The 21,254-nt window shown below is 39.8% G+C and overlaps 1 protein-coding gene across 1 annotated transcript in view; it reads right to left on the bottom strand.

The window, feature by feature from the left end:
• The window catches only part of LOC117969782 (vitamin K-dependent gamma-carboxylase-like), a 41,335-nt gene extending 40,211 nt beyond the window's left edge, over positions 1 to 1,124 (bottom strand). Inside the window, exon 1 of the mRNA XM_059013560.1 lies at positions 868 to 1,124. Coding sequence (XP_058869543.1) covers positions 868 to 898 — 31 coding nt within the window. The 5' untranslated portion in view covers positions 899 to 1,124. The remainder of the gene's footprint in view (positions 1 to 867) is intronic.
• Positions 1,125 to 21,254: the final 20,130 nt, after the last annotated feature.

The raw sequence follows: 21,254 nt of genomic DNA, 5'->3' as shown, positions 1-21,254 counted from the left end.
GACTACATTTGGGGGCTGATTCGTGAAAGTGATTTACAGTATAATCGTAAATCTCGAAAAACTACTCACTTCTAAATCTTTTGTAGTCATTTTTGTATTACTTTAGTATAAATACATATTAATTTGGATTCATATGTTGTTTTTTTCTGACTTTACGTGAACGAAAAGACACAAATTGGCCCGTTTTCTCATTGGAAATAGGTAAATTTCAAAATATCACTGTCCTGGTCACAAAAGCAAAGTTTGTGGGGAATAATAGCCATTTTCTATACTTTTGAGGCATAAGCAATTAGGAAATAACACTTACTACCCAGGAACAAAAATTGTGTTACATAGTGTCATCACTAATAATCTCATTCACGTTTAACAACATATACTAGGTCTAAATATCATTTAAATCGTGCAGTTTGCTCATAATACATACATGTCAACAAAAGTAAATAACACAACATTCAGCTGTGTTCTTTATTATTAGATACCCACGTGTGCTAGCAGTGCGTGACATTCACACACAAAAGGGTTGGAAAACTGTATTCCATCGAAGTACTTATTGCGTTGCAGAATTCGAAAGCTTTTCGTCGAAACTTACCTCGTTAATCAGGTATGCTGTTTAGGTGAGGCTTGACATCACACATAAATTAAACAAAACTGCAGCCAGCATCGTGCAAAATAAAGAACCGTACCGTATGTATTCACCTATTTATTCTGCTTTTTGAAACTGAAAGTGAAACATAATTTTTAAATTGTAATTTACTCAATGACACATTAACATAACAAACTCAAGTACGCTACTGCATTTTAACTATCTTAATTTAAATAATCAAGTGTTTAAAGTATTGTGTGCACATGCTTGTATATTATTATTACCTGCAGAACTATCGCGTGCCACTGTCTCCATCCCCGGCAGTGTCACTCGGTCGGTGTCGTCCTGCGCTCTCGCTTCACAGAGGCTGGTGTGTGTCTCTCGGACTGGGATGTTTTTTGGTGAAACCGTCCGCGACACGTAAACACTCTCAGAAACTTTCCCAAAAAAAAAAAAACCCCACCGGGCGACCGAAAACAGACCAGGAATGTCGCAAGTGGCATACAAGTCTTGCAGCAGGGAGGCAATTCAATTTACGGCAAGTTGTTTCCTAGAAAAGATCTCCTAGATATTTTGTCTGAAGCGAACAGTGTTTATCTGTGTTTGTTTGGTTCCCAGAAAACAGACCATTTAAATTTAACACCACAATTATATATATATATTCGAAACCCGTTTTGATTTAAATGACGTTTACCGGTGTAACCCGAATTATGCTACCGGTTTGTAGTGTTTTAAACCGGTACAAAGTGCATCGTCAAAACTTGACCTGTAATGTTAGAAAGTGGTACGCTGAGATATTTTGGTACAGGTGCAATCAATTGCGATGTGATGTTCCTATTGTCAAACATATGTACATTTACCTTTTTTTTTTTTTTTGGTCAAGTTAACAATTTGTCGTGGTGGTTATGTAAGAGTAGTTTGAAAAGATTCTAAAAATGTATAGGAGAACTAAAATAATGTAATATAATTAACATTACTTATTTTTAAACTAATATAAACAACATGATCGGAATTCACACCAGGAATTATCAATAATAATAATACCTTTGCAAAATAATTTTACAAAGGTGTACTTAACTTTTTAAGGGTTAGTGTCAGAAAACGCTACAATTCAATTTACAAAATGTGCAGTCTGCGTACAGTTGCCTTTTTTATCTTTTGCTTTTTTTTTTATTTAAAGGAATGTACCTAGCTCAATAGTACACTTTACCGTTCGTTAACACCAGCTGTCTGTATTTAATATAAAACGAATTATTACGAGTAAAATGTAATTTTACAAAACACGTACTTTATCATACAAAAAAACAGATAGCAGTTTTTGATGAGGTCCTTTGGTCATGCACAGTACGCAAAGTAAGAATATACCAACGTAGGAAAGTGTACAAACGAGAGGAGGCCATTCAGCCCATCTTGCTCGTTTGGTTGTTAGTAGCTTATTGATCCCAGAATCTCATCAAGCAGCTTCTTGAAGGATCCCAGGGTGTCAGCTTCAACAACATTACTGGGGAGTTGGTTCCAGACCCTCACAATTCTCTGTGTAAAAAAAAGTGCCTCCTATTTTCTGTTCTGAATGCCCCTTTATCTAATCTCCATTTGTGACCCCTGGTCCTTGTTTCTTTTTTCAGGTCAAAAAAGTCCCCTGGGTCGACATTGTCAATACCTTTTAGAATTTTGAATGTTTGAATCAGATCGCCGCGTAGTCTTCTTTGTTCAAGACTGAATAGATTCAATTATTTTAGCCTGTTTGCATACGACATGCCTTTTAAACCCGGGATAATTCTGGTTGCTCTTCTTTGCACTCTTTCTAGAGCAACAATATCCTTTTTGTAACGAGGTGACCAGAACTGAAAAACAATATTCTAGATGAGGTCTTACTAATGCATTGCAAAGTTTTAACATTACTTCCCTTGATTTAAATTCAACACTTTTCACAATATATCCGAGCATCTTGTTGACCTTTTTTTTATAGCTTCCTCACATTGTCTAGATGAAGGCATTTCTGAGTCAACATAAACTCCTAGGTCTTTTTCATAGATTTCTTCTTCAATTTCAGTATCTCTCATATGATATTTATAATGTACATTTTTATTGCCTACATGCAGCTGCAACAGTGTTTGCAACTCCCCCTATTTTTGTGTCGTCTGCAAATTTGATAAGTTTGCTTACTATACCAGAATCTAAATCATTAATGTAGATTAGGAATAGCAGAGTACCTAATACTGATCCCTGTGGTACACCACTGGTTACCTCGCTCCATTTTGAGGTTTCTCCTCTAATCAGTCTGTTTTCTACATGTTAACCACTCCCTAAGCCATGTGCATGCATTTCCCTGAATCCCTACTGCGTTCAGTTTGAGAATTAATCTTTTATGTGGGACTTTGTCAAAAGCTTTCTGGAAATCTAAATAAACCATGTTGTATGCTTTGCAATTTTCCATTGTCGATGTTGCATCCTCAAAAAAATCAAGCAGGTTAGTTAGACACGATCTCCCTTTCCTAAAACCATGCTGTCTGTCTCCCAGGATACTGTTACCATATAGGTAATTTTCCATTTTGGATCTTATTTTAGTTTCCATAAGTTTACATATAGGCTGTGTGGTCCAGTGGTTAAAGAAAAGGGCTTGTAACCAGGAGGTCCCCGGCTCAAATCCCACCTCAGCCACTGACTCATTGTGTGACCCTGAGCAAGTCATTTAACCTCCTTGTGCTCCGTCTTTTGGGTGAGACGTAATTGTAAGTGACTCTGCAGCTGATGCATAGTTCACACACCCTAGTCTCTGTAAGTTGCCTTGGACAAAGGTGTCTGCTAAATAAACAAATAATAATATAATAGAAGTCAGGTTTATTGGTCTGTAGTTACCTGGTTCGGTTTTGTCTCCCTTTTTGTGGATCGGTATTACGTTTGCAATTTTCCAGTCTGTCGGTACAACCCCTTTGTCAAGAAACTGTTGCATGATCTTGGTTAGCGGTTTGTAAATAACTTCTTTCATTTCTTTGAGTACTATTGGGAGGATCCCATCAGGCCCAGGGGATTTGTTTATTTTAAGAGCTCCTAGTCCCTTTAACACTTCTGCCTCTGTTATGCTAAAGTTATTTAAAACTGGATAGGAGCAGGTCAACATGTGGGGCATGTGTCCAAATCCTCCTTTGTAAAAACCTTTGAAAGGCGCTATAGAAATAAATCTTGTATTGTATTGTAAAATAACAGAAATATTTCTGCAAAAGATCGCGCTGTTGTTATTCTTACTTGTATTTATGTTTTTCATTTTGTTTGATAATTCACTGGTTTTCAGGTAAGCACTTAAATATTTAGAAACCTTTGTTGTATAAAAACTAGAGAAAATTATCAAATTTGAATGTGATGATGCAATTTTTTTTCTGTTTTAATAAATATTGTGTTTAATTGTGAAATATTTTGAAATGCTTATTTTTAGACCTTGAAATAAGCAATTCTTTACCGTGAAAAAAATACAGCCCTTCCTATGAGTTAATACGTTATGAACTTGTAGGCTGTACCAGTCAGTGCTGAAAGTGTGCAAGTAGACAGATTTCAGAAACTTCGAAATCATTATCGAAGCACGTCTTGCAGTGTTTTTGAGGCATGTCAATTAGTTGGCCAACTCTTTTTTTTTTTTTGAATGCATGCATCATGATCATGAAAAGCATGCAGATCTCTCTGGTCAGAAAAAAAAAAACATCATGAGCGCACCCATTAAATCAAAAGAAATACAGAGCTGCCCTTTATAAGGCTGTAGTCAGGAGCCGTAGTTAAGAGACCGCTCTGTTTGTGTTCCGCCTTATAACGAGAATACTAGTGTTAGTGTAATGGCATTATGGGGCAAATGGGAGCCATGACCGTACCACCTTATAACCTGTTCCACAGTATAACGGGCCACCTTATAAAGAGGAAGCACTGTAGCAACCATTACCATTACCTGTGTTCAACTTCATCCAGCCACAACATTGCGCAAGGAGCTACATGCTGAGTGGCAGTAAAGGGTTTAACCTTCTGTGTGCCTTGCAGTAATCCATCAGATAGACAGAAGAGCCCTTTGGCACCCCAGTTTGTTTGTGTTCCCTAACAGTGTGGTTGCAGCTACAGGAACTCATACCCTCTCCTCCTTTCATTGCTCTCTGGCACTCTGAGTCTTACAGGCTACATGGAGCACTGTACAAGGTTACTAATTACATCTCTAGAGCTGAGAGAAGGAATGAGAAACACCTGCTATATGCAGAACATACTTTTATGTAGTTGGGCTTTCATGATTCATTCTTTCATTCATTCTGCACATTATCATCCCTGACATGTATTCTGTAATATATCAAAGTTGTATCCCCCTGTTTCATTCTGCATTGGTAATAAAGAGATTATGACTTTTAGGGTACCATTGCTCTCTTGAGATATCATGATGGTAAACAAAGGGTCTAAGTGGGGTTAATGGGTAATAATGGCTCCAATCCCATGCACTACAAACCAGCACAGTTTTTTTGTACACTGTGTTAGTTGCTGATTTGCTACAAAGTGTCCGTGGTAATGCAAGGGTAAATGTTGCTTATGATGTTCGCTGTCAGTGGCTTGATGGTTTATTATTTTGCATGAATAACCCTTTACGGAATATTTATGCAGTGCATTCTAGGTGTAGACCGGCTACTAATTTGACAGAGTCGAATAGCCCAACAAGTCCCCACTGTAAAAAAAAATATTAAGAAATCATGTATTTGATCATGTCTGGTACTCTCTTTGTGAACATACTGCTTCATAACACTTTGCTGTTTATGCATTATATTTTAAAACTGTTTCAATTTGTAATTAAACTATTAATGTTCTAAAATGTCATTTACATGATCATGGATTGCAACCGCAACTGGTACTTCTGTCCATCTGAAACCACATGCGTCACAATGACTCACAATCACGCAGCGTGTGATGAGTCGATTACTGGTTTCTGAGGTCGACTGTCACTTTACTATTTGTCTAGTCAACTATCTGCTGCTACCCCTGTTCATAGCTACTTTAATATTATAATATAGTAGATCCCGATATTAGTGTGTTACAGCCACCTGAAAAGTCTTTGAATCAGATAGCTTGTATGAGATGGCATATATCAGATAGCCTCTATAGAATGGAGGTGACATCACATTTAAATCAGCCATGCTGTTTCATTATTCTTATTTAGCTATATATTATAAAACATATAGTATATATACTGGTATGTTTTCCCCACTCAATATCAGAGCAGCCAGTAAGCCCACTCGTGGGTACCCACTCTGACATCTTGTGCAATGGATATCAGCTTGAAACGCGCAGCACCCTATATTATATTTTACATTAACAGCTCCTCAGCATATCAAGCCTAAAAAATGCAAAAGTAGAGCTTTACAAATAAGTACAAGGTTTTGTTTCAAACCCCAGTTACGACTCTCCATCTGAATCTGGCTGTGCTTTGCAGATATCACTATGCGGCAGCACTGTTACTTACGGATGATGTCACTGAGGGCGTGTGGATTTATGGAGGGGAAATGTCCATTGCAAATTGACTATTTATATCAGCCAAACCTAAACAAAGTTTCACAAAAAATGACCTTCTGTGGTGCAAAGTTTAAAGCACAAATGATTATATAAAAAAATGTAATTGTAATAAAAATGCTTCAAGAGTAGAAATGTATTTTCAGTTACTGTACTGTACATATAATAATAATAATAATTTTGGTAGTAGTGAGCGTGAGCCAAGGACTTTGTTTTGTTCAGTTTCTGCCTTCTGACTTCTCTTTGTTAATGTCTGTTTGATAAAAACAGTTTGTTTGGGCACCTATCTGCTCCGACTGTGATTGGATAAGTGTTGCACATGTTTAGCTTTTGCTATTGTTATTTGTCTGGGTCATCGCCAACATGGAGATTAAGTTAATTCATGAAAATTGGACATGTTCTTCTTTTCTCATCATTTAGGCCAGTTGCACAGCTGAATGAAAAGAGCCTTTGGTTCAGTTTGAGTGTACAGGGCATTGACTGAATGTTGTCTTGTGGATTTTCTTCTATGTTGTGCCGTCTTTCCCGCAGGATTTCAGTTTTGCATCACAAAGGGAAGGGGCTGCTACCACCCCATCCCAGCTCTCAAACACAATTAGAAGTGCTCCCCTGAGCTCTCCGCAACATGAGAGTGTATTCTTTGTAAGCCAGATCTACTAAAGGGAGGTGATTGATAATGTCATGAGTCAGATAATGTCTGATGAACTTGCTTGAAATATATTTGGTGGCAGAAATGACCATATTCATTTTCTTTCAAATAACAGAATTTATAAATGACAATATCATGCAAAGGACACAGTCATAAAAGAAGTCTGAAATAAATAACACACATCCTACTGTACAGAAGAGTGTTACTCTCCTTTCATTAATAGGTAATTTAATGGGGTATTTATTGGAATACATTTTTAATGTAGTATGGAACACATTATGCTTTATATAGTAGAATATTAGTTTAAAATTTGACAGATAAACTCAAACAAGAAAAACCCATGTACATCACAGCACTTTTTTGTAAATAACATGTTTCTGAAGAATGTTACTTGCAAGTTTCCTTGATCTATTCATTTCTGCTGTTCAGTTGATATAAACTCTTCAGTTGACATACCACTGCTGGTAATGGTAAAGATGTAATACTACAATGAGGATTTCAAGGTTTTGCGCTTGTTCAGAACTTTTATTTTGTTGCCAAACATAAAACGAAATATTTGTAACAAATGTGTGATGTGATGCTAATGCACAGGGCCCTCCAAGGTGCTTGACTTAACCATGGGCCACAGTGTTTAATCACATGGTTAGATCAAGCACAATGGAGTGCCTGGCAGGAAGAGGCTTGTGTGGCTTTCTGATACAATTCCAGGGCTGCATGAACACAAGCTTCAGTCAATGGCTTGAGCCTGCAGCAAAATGACTCCAAATTAGACAAACACAGCTGTAGACACTGAGAGCACTTCTTAACCCCTGTGCAAAAGAGGATTAATACCCTGCTTGAGCTTTTACGCATTATTCTTTCTGTGAGTGGGAGTCATGCAATACATCACACTTGCACTGCTAAGAGTTCTGACAATTACAGTTTTTAACACAATCAAGATGGTTTTGGTACTAATAGACTAATAGGTTATCGAGGTCCTTTTTTGTGAAAAGAAAACTGGTAGATAAAAAAAAAAAAACTAGCAATGTTACAAACTCCTCCGGCACAGGCTACCGAAAGAACAGTCTGGAATCCCTGGTGATACCCTCTGTATCGGCTGGTTATGCTTAATTACCCCAATATAGGAAAAAAAATCGTATTCCTTTTACTTGTAACCTTAAAAGTGCAGAAAAAATGTGAAGGGAACCATATTATTTATTGAACTGTAGATTGAACTATGTTGTTGTACTGTGTATTTTCTAAGTATCCTCCATATGGGATTCAAAAACAAATACAGAGACCTATATTTTTTTGGCAGTTTTGAAATAAAAAAAAATAAGCAGCGACACCCTTAAAGCACTCAGTCGAATACTTTGGTCTGTTTTAAATCAGGGTGATTACACCTCTGAGGTCTCTGTGTTGGAACTGGTGAGAGGTACTAATGCTGTCCACATTGCAGTGAATATGATTTTGAGAAGCAAAAAACTAATCTTGGTTAAAGATGAAAAATGGTTTCCTCCAGCTTTTAATCAACTGCTGTTTTTTTTGTAAGGAGTGGTGTGACTATTGCCAGCTAAAATACAAAGTGTAGAAAGCTTAAGAGACCGTGAATGAACTATCTTGTTGTTTGGTTCTAGTTTTGTGACATGAATGTCCTCCTCTTTATTTTTTCTATACAATTAAACAGAATACAAATAGATTGTTTTGTTTTTTGAGTTTATCTGCTTGCTAAATTTCCCATTTATAAGGTCCTGGCAAGTCAGCAGCAAGTCTCTGCTGTGGTAATGAAAATCTACCTTGAGGAAAAAAATTAATTCAATATGTAGAAACCATTTCAACTCAAATAAAGCAATATTATCTGTCACTGAAGCAAGACAGCAAGATACTGTAGAACCTTTACAGCAGCACAGGTCTGTGCAATATTCAAGGACTCTTATCCAGTCATAATACACACTGACACAATCGCTTCTGATTAATCACTTTGTGAAGGGCTGCACTGGCTTTCTTTTCACAATGTCAAGTCAGACAAGCATTGTGCTGTGTCAATTCATAGAAACAAATACAAAGCGGATACCGCCTTCCTCTGATAGAGGTGGGAAGTACAGACCCCTCCCATATGAGACCACTGGAAATCAGCATAAATCATTATAATATTGAAGCACTGAATAAAATAGGATAGGATACTTTCTTTTTATATCACATTGCCATCAGAAAGAATGAAAAAACATTATATGCGACAGGAACAGATTTGTCTGTATATGAGAAACTAGCATAAAATTCTGTATATAGTTATTTAATACTATATAACATTTTTATATATATACAGGTTATCACATAACTAAACATATATGTTGATATATGACCCAGTATTACTGTACATTTATGACAACACCTAATGTTTCATTATTATATTTCGTATATATGAAAATATATAAACTGACATACACATACACATTTGTTAATATAAACTGTCATGTATATTCCTGTATTTTGATAAATATCTCAATAAAATTTGCTTGAGCATAGTGTACATAGTTTTTTCCAATGTGTACTCACCTGCCTCTGTGCTTGATAAATAGCAGACAAACCCGACATGTTTCTCAGCTCCAAAATATTACAAACAAAACTGACTTGAAGAAAATATTCAGTCTTTATTAAGACTTTGGAATCTAGGTGGGAAAGCTATATTTTAATGATGTAATATTTTTTATAATATTCAATTTGTATAACCTTAGACAATATATTTTACAGAAGATATCTCACAAACTGTGCCTGATTAGAATTATAGAACATTTTCTTACATATTAGTCACAAGGAGTTAGATTTATCAAGGTCTCCCTACGCCAACGTAATTTCTTGTGAAAAGAAAAAAAAAATGCTATAATGCCAGTACCTCGAAAGGCACATTTAAGAACCATGTCTTTGTTGGTTGTGCTGCTTCTCTCTTCACTAATAATAAAATGGTGCACTTTGGTGTAAAGACCTTGAGCCTGGCAAGGCGGGGAGCTGCGTCAATGTTTCTGCTGCAAAGGGAACAGGGTTTGGTTTCTGCGCAGCAAACCTGTAAAGAAGATTAGGTTAGGAATACCATGAATATTATCAAGCATTCATCTAACTGCCCTCCATAAACAAGCAAATACTAGTAACACTGATAAATAAGTGGAAAGTTTTGATAGAAATGTTATTTTTGCAATCTCTTTGTCTAATGATCAGATGCTTTACTAGTTTAATGATCTAAAAAGCGGACGAATGCTGCCACCCTAACCCTAACCCTTCCCTTCGCAGACCTGATTTACCTGATATTATGATTGTATTTAGTGATATTAATACAGTGATTGATAAACCGCTAAACCATTAAAGGACTGTGGTATTCAGATCCGTCACCGCCCAGATCATTGCAACGACCCGTTGTGTTTTCTCAGGAGCGTCGTCTCCAGCCAGAGAGCTGCTAACTCAGTACTTGCAGGATTCTTTTCTTTTTAAACAATATCAGCTGAATAAATGCAAAATTGATAAGGAATAATTCCAAGTGGAATTCAATTAGAAATCACAATATAGGTATTTGAATTCCCACAACTTTTTGTAAAGCAGAATTCCCCCTACCCCTTTTGAACACAAAGCTTCCTTCTCTTTACTTTAAACCAATGTCTCTAATTTTAAACCCGCTTGTCTTGACCTCTGATTCGGGCTGGTACAGTATTTCTGTTGACCTCGACTTGACAATCTCACCTCTAATGGTGAAGTGTGCATACAATTTTATCTGCAATCGTGGTGCAGCAACTTCCTCTCAAATTATAACATACATTTAAAAAACATCCACACCTTTTAACAAGTCTCCCCTAGCTATACAGGCTCCAAGACAAAGACTGTCCTGTTTATTGAGCCTTTTACTGTGCAGTCTGTAATGAATGCTTAAAACATACATTTGAGGTATGCTATACCCAAAAACCATTAAATCATATAAAATAAAGCCCTTATTTTTTCTCCAGCCAAAATACTTAACTCTAAGTCTAAGATATCTTGTATGACATTGGATTAACAAAAGAAGAAAAATTAGAAATATAAGAATAATACAATAAACAAATTAAATTTTAACCCTGGTATACCCTCTGTCCTTTTCGGGGGAGCTCTGGTTTCGGAGGCTGGTATCGGTGATTCCTGAGCCAGGAGAGTGGGTTGTCTGCCGTGTGCGTCCATGCCCTGCTGGTGATGGTCTGGACTGAAGGCAGGCAAGCCTTGGGATGTCTCCTTACACCCTTCCAGAGCTGCCTGTAGGGAGCTCTCTCTTCCTGGGGGGTTGAGCCAGTTGGGTCCGCACTTTATAAATATTAATACACTGCTCCTGTGGGTCCACGGCAGGAACACTTTAATTTAATTAGGGGAAATGGCTTTATCCACTTAATGGGTTTTTATTAGTGCCTGCCTCAAACTGTTTCATTAGCTAAAGTGCTGCTATAATTTACAGGAGACAGGGGAGTTTGGCAGGCGTGGCCTTGCCCTATACAGCAGAGCCCATATAGGGGAGCCTGGAAGGTCTGGCGGCTCAGTTAAATCCCTGTGTAGGGGGTCTGGAGGCCCAGGCAGCTCAGTTAAATCCCTGTGTAGGGGAGTCTGGAGGCCTGGCGGCTCAGTTAAATCCCTGTGTAGGGGGTCTGGAGGCATGGCGGCTCAGTTAAATCCCTGTGTAGGGGGTCTGGAGGCCCGGGCGGCTCAGTTAAATCCCTGTGTAGGGGGTCTGGAGGCCCAGGCAGCTCAGTTAAATCCCTGTGTAGGGGGTCTGGAGGCCAGGCAGCTCAGTTAAATCCCTGTGTAGGGGGTCTGGAGGCCCTGGCGGCTCAGTTAAATCCCTGTGTAGGGGTCTGGAGGCCTGACGGCTCAGTTAAATCCCTGTGTAGGGGGTCTGGAGGCCCAGGCGGCTCAGTTAAATCCCTGTGTAGGGGGTCTGGAGGCCCAGGCGGCTCAGTTAAATCCCTGTGTATGGGTCTGGAGTCCCAGGCGGCTCAGTTAAATCCCTGTGTAGGGGGTCTGGAGGCCCAGGCAGCTCAGTTAAATCCCTGTGTAGGGGGTCTGGAGGCCCAGGCAGCTCAGTTAAATCCCTGTGTAGGGGGTCTGGAGGCCCAGGCGGCTCAGTTAAATCCCTGTGTAGGGGGTCTGGAGGCCTGGCGGCTCAGTTAAATCCCTGTGTAGGGGGTCTGGAGGCCCAGGCGGCTCAGTTAAATCCCTGTGTAGGGGGTCTGGAGGCCCAGGCGGCTCAGTTAAATCCCTGTGTAGGGGGTCTGGAGGCCCAGGCGGCTCAGTTAAATCCCTGTGTAGGGGGTCTGGAGGCCCAGGCGGCTCAGTTAAATCCCTGTGTAGGGGGTCTGGAGGCCCAGGCGGCTCAGTTAAATCCCTGTGTAGGGGTCTGGAGGCCCAGGCGGCTCAGTTAAATCCCTGTGTAGGGGGTCTGGAGGCCCAGGCAGCTCAGTTAAATCCCTGTGTAGGGGGTCTGGAGGCCAGGCGGCTCAGTTAAATCCCTGTGTAGGGGTCTGGAGGCCCAGGCGGCTCAGTTAAATCCCTGTGTAGGGGTCTGGAGGCCCAGGCGGCTCAGTTAAATCCCTGTGTAGGGGGTCTGGAGGCCCAGGCGGCTCAGTTAAATCCCTGTGTAGGGGTCTGGAGGCCCAGGCGGCTCAGTTAAATCCCTGTCTAGGGGGTCTGGAGGCCCAGGCAGCTCAGTTAAATCCCTGTGTAGGGGGTCTGGAGGCCAGGCGGCTCAGTTAAATCCCTGTGTAGGGGGTCTGGAGGCCCAGGCGGTTCAGTTAAATCCCTGTGTAGGGGTCTGGAGGCCCAGGCGGCTCAGTTAAATCCCTGTGTAGGGGGTCTGGAGGCCCAGGCAGCTCAGTTAAATCCCTGTGTAGGGGGTCTGGAGGCCCAGGCGGCTCAGTTAAATCCCTGTGTAGGGGTCTGGAGGCCCAGGCGGCTCAGTTAAATCCCTGTCTAGGGGGTCTGGAGGCCCAGGCAGCTCAGTTAAATCCCTGTGTACGGGGTCTGGAGGCCAGGCGGCTCAGTTAAATCCCTGTGTAGGGGTCTGGAGGCCTGACGGCTCAGTTAAATCCCTGTGTAGGGGGTCTGGAGGCCCAGGCGGCTCAGTTAAATCCCTGTGTAGGGGGTCTGGAGGCCCAGGCGGCTCAGTTAAATCCCTGTGTAGGGGTCTGGAGGCCCAGGCGGCTCAGTTAAATCCCTGTGTAGGGGGTATGGAGGCCCAGGCAGCTCAGTTAAATCCCTGTGTAGGGGGTCTGGAGGCCAGGCGGCTCAGTTAAATCCCTGTGTAGGGGGTCTGGAGGCATGGCGGCTCAGTTAAATCCCTGTGTAGGGGGTCTGGAGGCATGGCGGCTCAGTTAAATCCCTGTGTAGGGGGTCTGGAGGCCTGGAGGCCTGGCAGCTCAGTTAAATCCCTGTGTAGGGGGTCTGGAGGTTCAGGCGGCTCAGTTAAATCTGCCCAGCAGGCCCTGTTTCAGAAATTTCACAATTACTCTTTAAGCTGATCAGTTCCCTTATAAAAGTTTGCAATGGTAAATTTGAACAGTAACAGTTGGAAGTAGTGGACTAGTTGAATAGTAAAATGATAGTAGATGTCAGAAACCGGTAGCTGACTAATCGCACATCCCGTGATTGTGAAGTAATCATGAATCGTGCTGTTTCAGATGGATGGAAGTGCAGTTACAGTTGCAATCCATTAACATGTAAATTACATTTTAAAACATTAGTGATTAGTTCCAAGCAGTTTTAAAATACTGTGCACAAACAGCAAAGTTTTACAAAGCATGATGTTCACAAATAGAGCCATAGACATAGCAGCGACTAGTCAACCTATTCAACTATTCTTATCTTAACTATTAGACTCCCCCTAGTAACAGTTTCCTATCCTTTTCTCACAATAATGTTATGGATTTACCAGGGATTTTAACATGACGTATTGTATGGTAAAAGTAAAAGAAACATTCTCAATGTCTTCAATGGCCACTGTAATATAAAACGTTTCACAAAGAATTAAAAAGTTTATTTTAGTATTACTATGTTTAGTTTCGGATGAGGTGCTTTACCAGAACTATCCATTCTTGCTGATTAAAGTTTAGTGTGATGAATTTGCACAGTGTATTTGCAGTTTCATGTTCTTATACCATACATTTACAGTACGTTAACATATCTGTGCTATCATGCTTTATGTTTTTACCGTGGTACACCACAGTAAGTGTTTATTAATGCTATCCAACATTGTTTTCTAAACTCTTTTTTAGGGCCCTCATTAAAGTGAAATAGTATTTTTATGCACTGATCGTGTCTGTCCATTAACATGCCATTTCCTTTCTTTTAGGATTGCCTATATCAAGACAAATGAGTGAAACTTGGCATATCAAACCATACCATTGTAAAAGCATACCAAAGTGTAATAAAGCATAGTGAACGCATGATAAAGCATAGGCAAGCAATGTAAAGCCCAGAGAGGTGTGGTAAAGCAAATTTAAAACCATGGTAAACGATGGTCAATGTATAGTATAACCATGGGAAAGGCATGGGAAAACAGCAAAATGACCATGCATGGAATAGTAGACCAGGGTTTCCCAAGCCTGGTCCTGGGGACCCCCTGTGTCTGCTGGTTTTCATTCCAACCGAGCTCTCAATTACTTAACTAATTGAACTGATAATTTGCTTAATTAGAACTTTTTACTTGTTTTCAGCTCTTAAACAGTTGCATAGTTCAAGTTATTTATAACATGTTCTAGCTAACTTGAAATCTGCGACTGTTTAAGAGCTGAAAACAAGTAAAAGGGTCAAATTAAGCAAATGATCAGCAGACACAGGGGGTCCCCAGGACCAGGATTGGGAAACCCTGGAATAGACATAATGTGCAGTACAAGCTCAGCGCTACTGTGTGTAGGAATTCATTTACTCCAATAGAGATTGCAATGGTGATTCATGAGCTGCTTCTGCTGCATCAAGACAAAAGCCAGTCAATTGAAAGCGCCTAAACTGTACTGTGAAATCCTAGAGCTGATTAACTGTTGTCATCAGTGGAATTTAGTACTGCAGTAAATTTAACTCTGCTTCTGTAAAACTCTGCTGGAACTTTTACATTATAAACCAGCCAGGAAGCCAACACAGGCGTGTTCCATATCAGTGCATTTACAACGTTTTTAACATGCTTAATATATATAGGATTTGTCTCTGTTTTTAATATGCTTTACGATACTTAATATGCTAAGCTTTTATCGTGGTATGCTGAAAAAACTTTTCTAAGGGAAAACTACTGTTGGTAACCATAAGACCAGCTTGGATCAGCACCATTTGAAGCAGTACAGTTTCATAGTATATTTGTATATTTTATTTATAACATGTTCTAGCTAACTTGAAATCTGCAACTTTTTATAGAGTTGAAAACAAGTAAAAATATACATTTTAGGCATCCTAAAAGAAAGCAAGCATAACATATTACATTCTCAACTCAATTCATCAAGCAGACAGGGTTACGCAGAAAATCCCTTTTCTTGTTAGTGATAAAGCCTTGTTTTTCATAACCTCTGAATCTAGTAGCAACATCCATCCCCCATCCCTCCTACTATGCACTGGACTTGCCTGACCAAAGCACCATGTTAATGGATCTTCAGCTGATGCATTATCCTTGCACTACTGAACCACTAACATGTCATTGTAGATGTAACTTGTTGTAATCCTACATTGCTGCATCCTAGTTCATATTGTATTTTAGTAGTATTACTGCACTTACTGTAAACTATACTGTATTTAAATATTACACTTGCATTGTAACCCTGTACTGCCCTGTAACACCTATAAGTCACCTTGGATAAAGGCATCTGCCAAATAAATAAATAATAAAAAATAAATAATAATTTAGTCACAAATAGATAAGCACTGGGACAGACAAATAGACAGCCTTTACTTACAAAGCTATTACTTAAACAGACACAGGTACCGACATGGTACCACGAGCTTACCAGTGTGCATTACCATATCTGCCATCGGGACTGTATATCTCAATCCCTAGAGACGTATCTGCCATTTACCAGTATATTGTTATAAGTTGTTAGCATCCTGAATCCACAACAAATAAAGTAGTTCAACAGGAGTACTTCTATTACATGACATCTATATGAGTGCAGACAAAAAATAACCTTGTGCAGTGTCATCCATGAGCAACTCAGGAAGAATGCAGGGCCTATCTGTACTGCATGCTGTGTTAAGTTGACCAGTTTTTATTGAAAAGTAAGAAATACATTGCTGTATCTTTTTGCCCCATCTGAACTTGTATAGAATCGAATGAACTTTAAAACCAATCATTTATAGCTCTGATATTTGAAGGTTTGGGGAAATTGTTAAAATGTTCATATAACTGATCGGTTTGGGACACTTGAATTATTCTACTTGAAGTCAGCCTTACTGTACAATAGCCTGAGGTTTTCCAGCATGCAGTTCTCATCGTGGAAGATCCAACATGTGTGTGTGGCTGTGTAAGATACTGGTAAGTATATGGATCTTGTTAATGACACTCAGTCAAGCTCCTCTATTAGCCTCTGAGACTCTCCCTTAGGGAGTAAGTAGAAAGCTGCATGCATTTCAAACAGTTCGGCCCCCACTCCCAATCACAATCAATAAATCTGACTGATCTGAAGAGGAAATGTTCATCTAGAGGACAGGTCTCTCCGAAAGCAGCGTTCACTGCAAGTACAGATACTGGGACAGAATTGAAATCATTCTCAAAATGTGACGAGTTAGATACTGTAAACCTGCATCTGATTAATTGAGACAGCATTTTTTTTAGCTTAAATTACCTCCACCAAAATAATGCAATATGGTTTTTGAATTCATATTGAATTATTTTACATTCTTTGAGTTATTATTTTTCAATTGAAAATTGTATTAGTTTGGAATAAGCTATCATTTGTAAAAATATGTAAATGCCTTTTTTGACATCAGGATCTTTTTTATATATATTAAAAATGTATTGAAAATAAATGAGTACTTTATAACATTCCTCTGTTATTATTTGCCATGCTTACAGTATATTCCAGCAATCACTTGAAAAGACAAATTGATGTGGGGAAGCATATTAGCGTTGCCCTGTGCACTGAATCTCATAGGTAAAGGATTGTCACAAAGCCTGTGTAACACTGATTTTTCAGAAGGAATAATTGTCTATTCAGCAGATTGGGGTCGTTCGTCTTTCGTAGGAAATGGATACGAGTTTGGGGCAGCATCACTTTTGTGAGATGATTTTCTTATTAAATCATTGACATATAGAGTGTATGATTATCTATTCAGGGATGCCAAGCTGTTTATTAGGTAAGTGGTCTGATTTTGATAAAATGGACAACCAAATGGACAACCAATTGAAGTCCAATACATTCATCTTTGAAAAGTAGTTACTACTTTAACTAATTAGATAAATGAAACAACAGATTTCACAGCGTGCTGCAGTGCAGTGTGGTGTTGTAGGTGTGCTTTAATTTGTAATCTTATGCATGAGGTTGGAACAAAAAATAAGGGGACCCTTTTGACTGCTGCACACCCTGGCACTAATAATTTATTGATCAGGAAATTCGAGTTTAAAAAAACTTTTGAATAAAACACACAAAAATATATTGGGTTTCATTCTCAGGGTAGAATGACTACTAAGTTGAGTCCAATTTTAACTAGTCACCACTTCAAAAAAAATATTGATAAATCATGTATTTGATCATGGCTGGTGCTCTATTTGTGAACATACTGCTTTGTAACGCTGTTTATGCATTATATTTAAAAACTGCTTGGAATTAAAAAAAAAAAAACTATTAATGTTCTAAAATGTCATTTATATGTTACTTGCTTATTCCATCCATTTTAAACCATTTCATTTCAAGCTGAATACAATAAAAATATCAACATTGTTATTTAGTATACACTTTAAACACAAAAGCATGACTGTTTTTGTAAAGTTTGTAGTTTTGCTCGTAGTAAAATGCTGCTCTTCTGCTGCTTTTAAATTGAAGTGTGTTGTTCGTTTCAGAGGGTTAGGGTTAAAGTGTATTGTTCGTTTCAGAGGGTTAGGGTTAGGGTTGAAGTGTGCAGTTCGTTTCAGAGGGTTAGGGTTGAAGTGTGCTGTTCGTTTCAGAGGGTTAGGGTTAGGGTTGAAGTGTGTGGTTCGTTTCAGAGGGTTAGGGTTAGGGTTAAAGTGGCAGGGGAATACTTTTGAGAACCACTGTATGCTACAGTACACTATACTGTTATACAAACATTGACTGGAGTTGAGCTGGCAAATGTTGAAGAAGTGACAGACAGTAGGCACTTTTTTTGTCAGTTTTTCAACTCAGGAGGAACAGTTTTCCACTAAGCTCTTATTTATTAAACTCTCATTCAAAATGATTCATCCAGCTGAACTGCCTGTGATGCTGTGGCTGGCCCCCCATTTCAGGGGAAGTCAGAGAGGCACTATTGACTTCAACTACAGACCTCTTTTTCTGTTTGTTTTTTTTAACCATTTCTAGTCATGTGACCCTGCAATGGTGGCATTAGTTTTAAAGGGTTTGTTAAAGTATACTGCAGAGCTGGTGGAGCAGAGCTGAGTTAGTGTCACAGGCAGCCCGATAGCAGTCCACAGCCAGCAGTGAATTTATATGAAAGCAGAAATAACTGTGTGGCGACAAACATTGGGATGAATTCAGTTCTGAAGCAACGGAACCTACCAAATAATGCACTGCCTAACCAGTGAGCTTGTTGTTTTTTTTGTTTTGAATGTGCTGCTCCAATGAGTTAGAGTGAGTCTGTCCTTAGATCAATTCCTGGAACTGTACTGGCGCTCTTTTTCGGTAGAAGTTCTTGATATCTTTGGATACCAACAGTACAGTCATTGTGGAGCGGCTTCTCAAACCTCCGAGAGATGACACTGAAAGCAATAGTATTTCTACTTGTACAAACAACCTGTCTCAATAAAGGGATTTAAAGTAAAACAAAATCAGGTGGGGGTCCTGTCAGGAAAGCTACTATCAGTGGGACCTTGAGCCAAGGCAGTCTGAATCCCTGGGGTTAAGTATGTTCTCTGGCCAGTCCAAGATGTCAAATATATGATCTCTCTTTTTCACAGCCATATTTTAAAACAACCTGTATGTTGAATAAACTACTGAACAAGCAAGGTGAATTGATATTTCGGATCAGTACTGTACGAATGAACTACTGGAAAAGTTAAACCTCATTATTAAAGCAAGCACTGAGCGAATGTATTGAGCGTGTCCCAAGTGACAGCTGAAATGCCTGGTTTGCATTCAAACTGCTTTCACAACTGCATGCAGCTCTACATTCTATTTACTAATTAAAGTATGTGTCATAGCCTGAGAAACTAATACATTCCTTCCATAATTTGTGCAAGTGGTTAATGTGCAGCTTGTCAAGCTTTTTGCGCACTCTCAAACACCATCTCTCCAAAAAACAACATAGTTGAAACTATGGCACAGTGGTTATTTTTTTATTTATTTTTTTAAAATTTAGTAGTCGCCAATAATTGTATCTTTTTCTCCCAATTTAAAAATAGCCAATTATTTTTAGGCTCAGCTCACTGCTACCACCCCCGCGCTGACTCCGGAGAGGTGAAGACGAACACGCGCTGTCCTCCGAAGCGTGTGCCGTCAGCCGACCGCTTCTTTTCACACTGCAGACCCAACGTGCAGCCACCGCAGAGCTACAGCGTTGGAGGACAATGCCTCTCTGGGCAGCTTACAGGCAGGCCCGCAGGCGCCCGGCCAGACTATAGGGGTCGCTGGTGCGCGGTGAGCCGAGGACACCCTGGCCGACCTAAGCCCTCTCCACTTGCCCCCTGGGAACTCCCGGCCACGGTCGGCAGTGGAATAGCCTGGACACGAACCCGCGCCCTCCAGGCTATAGGGCGCATCCTGCACTCCATGAGGAGCACCTTTACCAGATGTGCCGCTCGGAAACCCCTATCCACTAGTCTTTTTAATAGTTTTTATGCCTTCGGTACCGGCAATACGTGTCGAATTAAGAGGCAGGATGCATATATTTTATATGGAAAAAATCCGGGACCACGACTGTCTGTATCGAGTTATCCACCAGTCGATTTAACCGAGGTTGACTGTACCAGATGCGTCACTCAGGATCCCCCAGTGGTTATCATTTCAAATCTTGTGTGGGTCTGGCCCTTTTAAAGTACACCACAGCATAAACAAGGTTTTTCTCAGTCAAACACTTTATGATCTCTGGCAACTGTTGAAAAACATTTCAGTCGTAGAAAACAGCTAAGGTAGAATAAATGGACCAGCCATATAAAGATGAAAGGGGCCAAGTTACAAAAAAGGGTCAGCCCTGTAAAGATGGAAAGTAAAAGTGACTAAGCTAAACACACGTAGGAACGCAGCTACATGCATCATATTGTATACAGTATATCCACTGGATACCATCAATCTACAGTCCCTAGTGGTCAAAAGGCCATTACAAAAGTCAATTCAATTAAAATAAGGTTTTTTTTGTAATGGTTTCCTTTGATGTAAGAACATAAGAAGAACATAGGCTAATGGTCCTCTCTAACTTTTACTATGCTTGATTACACAACAAAGGTATTATATTTTTAACAGGCCAAAACTCACCATTTCTGAATGTAGACCGTGATGAGCTGAAAGGACAGGCAGAGGTTAAAAACTCTTGTAAAATGAAATGACTCCCAGAACCAACAGGACAAACTGGAATATCAATGTTCAAACACGGAATAAAAAAAGAAAATCAATATTTTGTTCTGTGGATGGATGGGAAAAATGCCCTCTCTCTCAAGGCTAATTACACTAAGCAAGAAAAATCAATCTCCCTTCGGAAGGGAACTTACTGCAGCACGGACATCGTCCCGTCTGAACACAGCATTCTTTCACTAGCAGTCAAGCAAATTAAACAAGAAAAAAACAACATTTTACTCAATAAAAAAAATGACTATCAGGAAGTCTAAAGGCTGGTTTCACTAACACTGATTAGCACTCATTTTGTATTACCTGCCGGTCACAAACATGCAAGATCCAAATACCAAATGGGGATAGAACTGGAACAGGCTTGCCATGCGAAAAACCTGGGTGTGGCAGTAGACTGTAATGGCTGAAATGGGACAATGTGTTTTTTAAGCTGACAAGGTTTTGAAGGAACTAAATAAAACATTCTTAACAGGACTATATCCCTTGCCAAGATTCAGGCTGATGCACAGGAGGGAGGGGGAGGGGGGATGAGAACAATGCGCACTGGAGAATGTGTGCTAGCTCAGCCAAACTGCAAGGCAGTCTATATCTTCAGAACCAAGGACTCCTGAATTCGATGAATCTTCCCCTGTACAGGATGGTCAATTCATCTGGCAAGGTGAATATGAATGAAAATGACTGCATCAGCAATGAAGAGGAGCGCAGGCATTCCACAAACCCGTTACTGGACTGTGGCAAAGCACTGGCAGGGACTGCACTACAGACTTGCTATTCTGAACTGATCTATAACCCTAATCAACGC

Source organism: Acipenser ruthenus, chromosome 46 (assembly GCF_902713425.1).
Source record: "Acipenser ruthenus chromosome 46, fAciRut3.2 maternal haplotype, whole genome shotgun sequence".
In the NCBI taxonomy this organism is placed as follows: domain Eukaryota; kingdom Metazoa; phylum Chordata; class Actinopteri; order Acipenseriformes; family Acipenseridae; genus Acipenser; species Acipenser ruthenus.
Note: the sequence above shows the minus strand (reverse complement) of the source record. Positions and strands in the feature narration are given on the sequence as shown.